The following is a 2,292-nucleotide window of genomic DNA, read 5'->3' as shown; positions in this document are numbered from 1 at the left end:
TATCAATATAATTCCACCCTGAAAACTGCTTACTTCACATCCTGGATTATCCCAAATAGACGGATGAATTATATTTTCGAGTATTATATCCGATCCGAAATAGAGATATGATTAATATTACTTTTTCTTTTTTGGTAAAAAATTAGCGCTTACTTTACAAAAACTCAGAAGACAGAGAAAGGAAAAGATGATGCCGATGGCTTTCTACATATTCTCTCCGTTGCAACCATGATGATGGCTTTCTCAGCAACCAAAATGATGATTCCTATTATTATGCTTTCTAGTGTTTCAGTCACATGTTTTCATATTATTACAATAATAATGTGAAAACCAACTAGTCCTATTCCGGAGATGTGTGAATTGTCCTCAGTTTGCATATTCAGGGCATACATACATACATATGTACGTACGTACGTATACATATTGATCTGATTATGTCAAATCAATTGACTTTTTGGTATTGAAGGTTTCTTTGGGTAATGTCTCAAAAGAAAAAGATCTTTTGGTACTCCTCCGACCCATTTTGTCAAATGAAGCTAATTAGGGTATATGGATACTCTTATATTGATAAGTGAAAAGAAAAGCTAGATTTATATGGTAAACCAGATCGGAAGACAGCAGAAAATTAACACTCAACCACGGATTTCATAGCTTACAATCACATATTACAGCTGATCTCAATACATAATTAAGAGCAAGCAACAGGAGCATTACAAACAACTTCTGATGGAAGCTGTTTTTATTACACACAATGGAGTATATATAACATCCACAAAGACAGACACACTGGAGCTGAGGATTTGAATCTCTCAATTTCTTAAGAAATTAACAGTGTTGATTTCAATAAAAGAAAACGATACAATATGCGAGGTTCACTATCTCGCACACATTGTACTTTTCTTCTATGAAATTTAACACCTTAATTGAGATGCTCTAGGAAATCAACGAGACTCAAACCGCATGACTCAAACATCTGAAAATACAAATAAGATCAATATATAGTATGGCGAAAGATAAGCTTGAAAGATGGCTACTGCTGGGTAACAAGATGAGCATCAATGTCCCTGACAAGCTCAGCACCGAAGTCTACTAGAGTGTGGGGGTCAGGAATGTGACCTTTCAACTTCTCATATTCGATAATGACGTGAACCAAACTCCCTTTATCCTTTGGAATTGCGTGCAAGGTAGCACTCAGGGCCTTGAAATCCTTGAGGATATCTCCCTCCACAACTCTCAAAGTGATCAGATTCTTGTCTGCATCTATGGCTTCAATCACCTCCTTAGCTACACTGTTCTTCCCTTCTGCACAATTCATAAATACACCACAAATTTGTTCTTGAATCAGCATCATGTTCAACATATATAAAACAGATTCAATTAACTGAATTAACTGTGCGTGTGTGACAGAGAAAGAGAGAGAGGTAGTTGAGAAGTTACGTACCATGGACGTAATGCCAGGTAATGACGGAACCGACCTTGCCCCAACTTCCTTCAAGAATAGCATCTCTAATTCTAGCAGGAGAAACATTGGGAATATGGCGTGGCTTGCTGCTGAACATTTCATGAAACTTGTCGGCAGAAGCATTAATGTGCACATCAACTCCCACCTTCCCCAATAACTGTTCTTCCTGTGCCTGTCCCTGGGTGAGGCTTGCATCAATTTCTCTGCTCAGTTCTGTCGCCAACTGCATCACAGTGTGTGGATCTGGGATTCTCCCATGCAACTTCTCATACTCAAGAGTCCAGTGAGCCACACTTCCTTTTGCCTTTGGGCTCACTTGAATTATGAACTTAAAGCTCTTGTAATGCTTCAGAAGATCTCCCTCTATCACCCTGAAAATTATCAGGTTCTCTGCTGAATCCACAGCTTCGATCACATCCTTCGCCACCCTCTCCTTCCCATCTGTTATATCATAGGATTACAGTGGCGAGTAAGTGATAAGAATAAGTAACAGAAATTCTTCAGTCATTTATTTTTATCAGCTTCACACATACAAACACAAAGAAGTGCGTAAATTTATGTAGTATCTAAGTAACAGTTTGAGCTTACCAAGAACGTAATTCCAGACAACGATGGAGCCGGCTTTTGCTAAATCACCTTGAAGCTTAGTCACAGACTTGATTTTAGCAGGACTAATGTTGGCTATGTGATGAGGATTGCTGGTGAACATTTCATGAAACTTCTGGGCAGAGGCATTCAGGTGGACGTCTATTTCGGTCTTCCCAAGATGAGACATCTTAATTCTCTTTTGATAGAAACGAGAAAGATATATAATACGAAGCCTATTGCAT

General features: G+C 38.5%; 1 protein-coding gene across 1 annotated transcript; it reads right to left on the bottom strand.

Moving 5' to 3' along the window:
• Positions 1 to 625: 625 nt before the first annotated feature.
• Positions 626 to 2,292, bottom strand: LOC114717879 (MLP-like protein 28). The gene is made up of 3 exons (XM_028903106.1): positions 2,051 to 2,292; positions 1,442 to 1,903; positions 626 to 1,302 (listed from the first exon to the last, which is right to left on the bottom strand). The coding sequence occupies exons 1-3, from the start codon at positions 2,235 to 2,237 to the stop codon at positions 1,031 to 1,033; spliced, it is 921 nt and encodes a 306-aa protein (XP_028758939.1). The 5' UTR covers positions 2,238 to 2,292; the 3' UTR covers positions 626 to 1,030.

The sequence above is a fragment of the Neltuma alba genome, unplaced genomic scaffold, assembly GCF_004799145.2.
Source record: "Neltuma alba isolate B1F8T4 unplaced genomic scaffold, ASM479914v2 tig00011781_pilon, whole genome shotgun sequence".
NCBI classification, from domain to species: Eukaryota; Viridiplantae; Streptophyta; class Magnoliopsida; order Fabales; family Fabaceae; genus Neltuma; species Neltuma alba.
This window is presented reverse-complemented; position numbering and strand designations above follow the sequence as displayed.

Excerpts from the sequence above, each read along its gene's own strand:
- LOC114717879 (XM_028903106.1), bottom strand. The coding sequence starts at position 2,237 with ATGTCTCATCTTGGGAAGACCGAAATAGACGTCCACCTGAATGCCTCT. Across the intron at positions 1,904-2,050 it reads TGTCTGGAATTACGTTCTTG|ATGGGAAGGAGAGGGTGGCG; the intron begins GTAAGCTCAAAC and ends ATGATATAACAG. Across the intron at positions 1,303-1,441 it reads TACCTGGCATTACGTCCATG|AAGGGAAGAACAGTGTAGCT; the intron begins GTACGTAACTTC and ends TGAATTGTGCAG.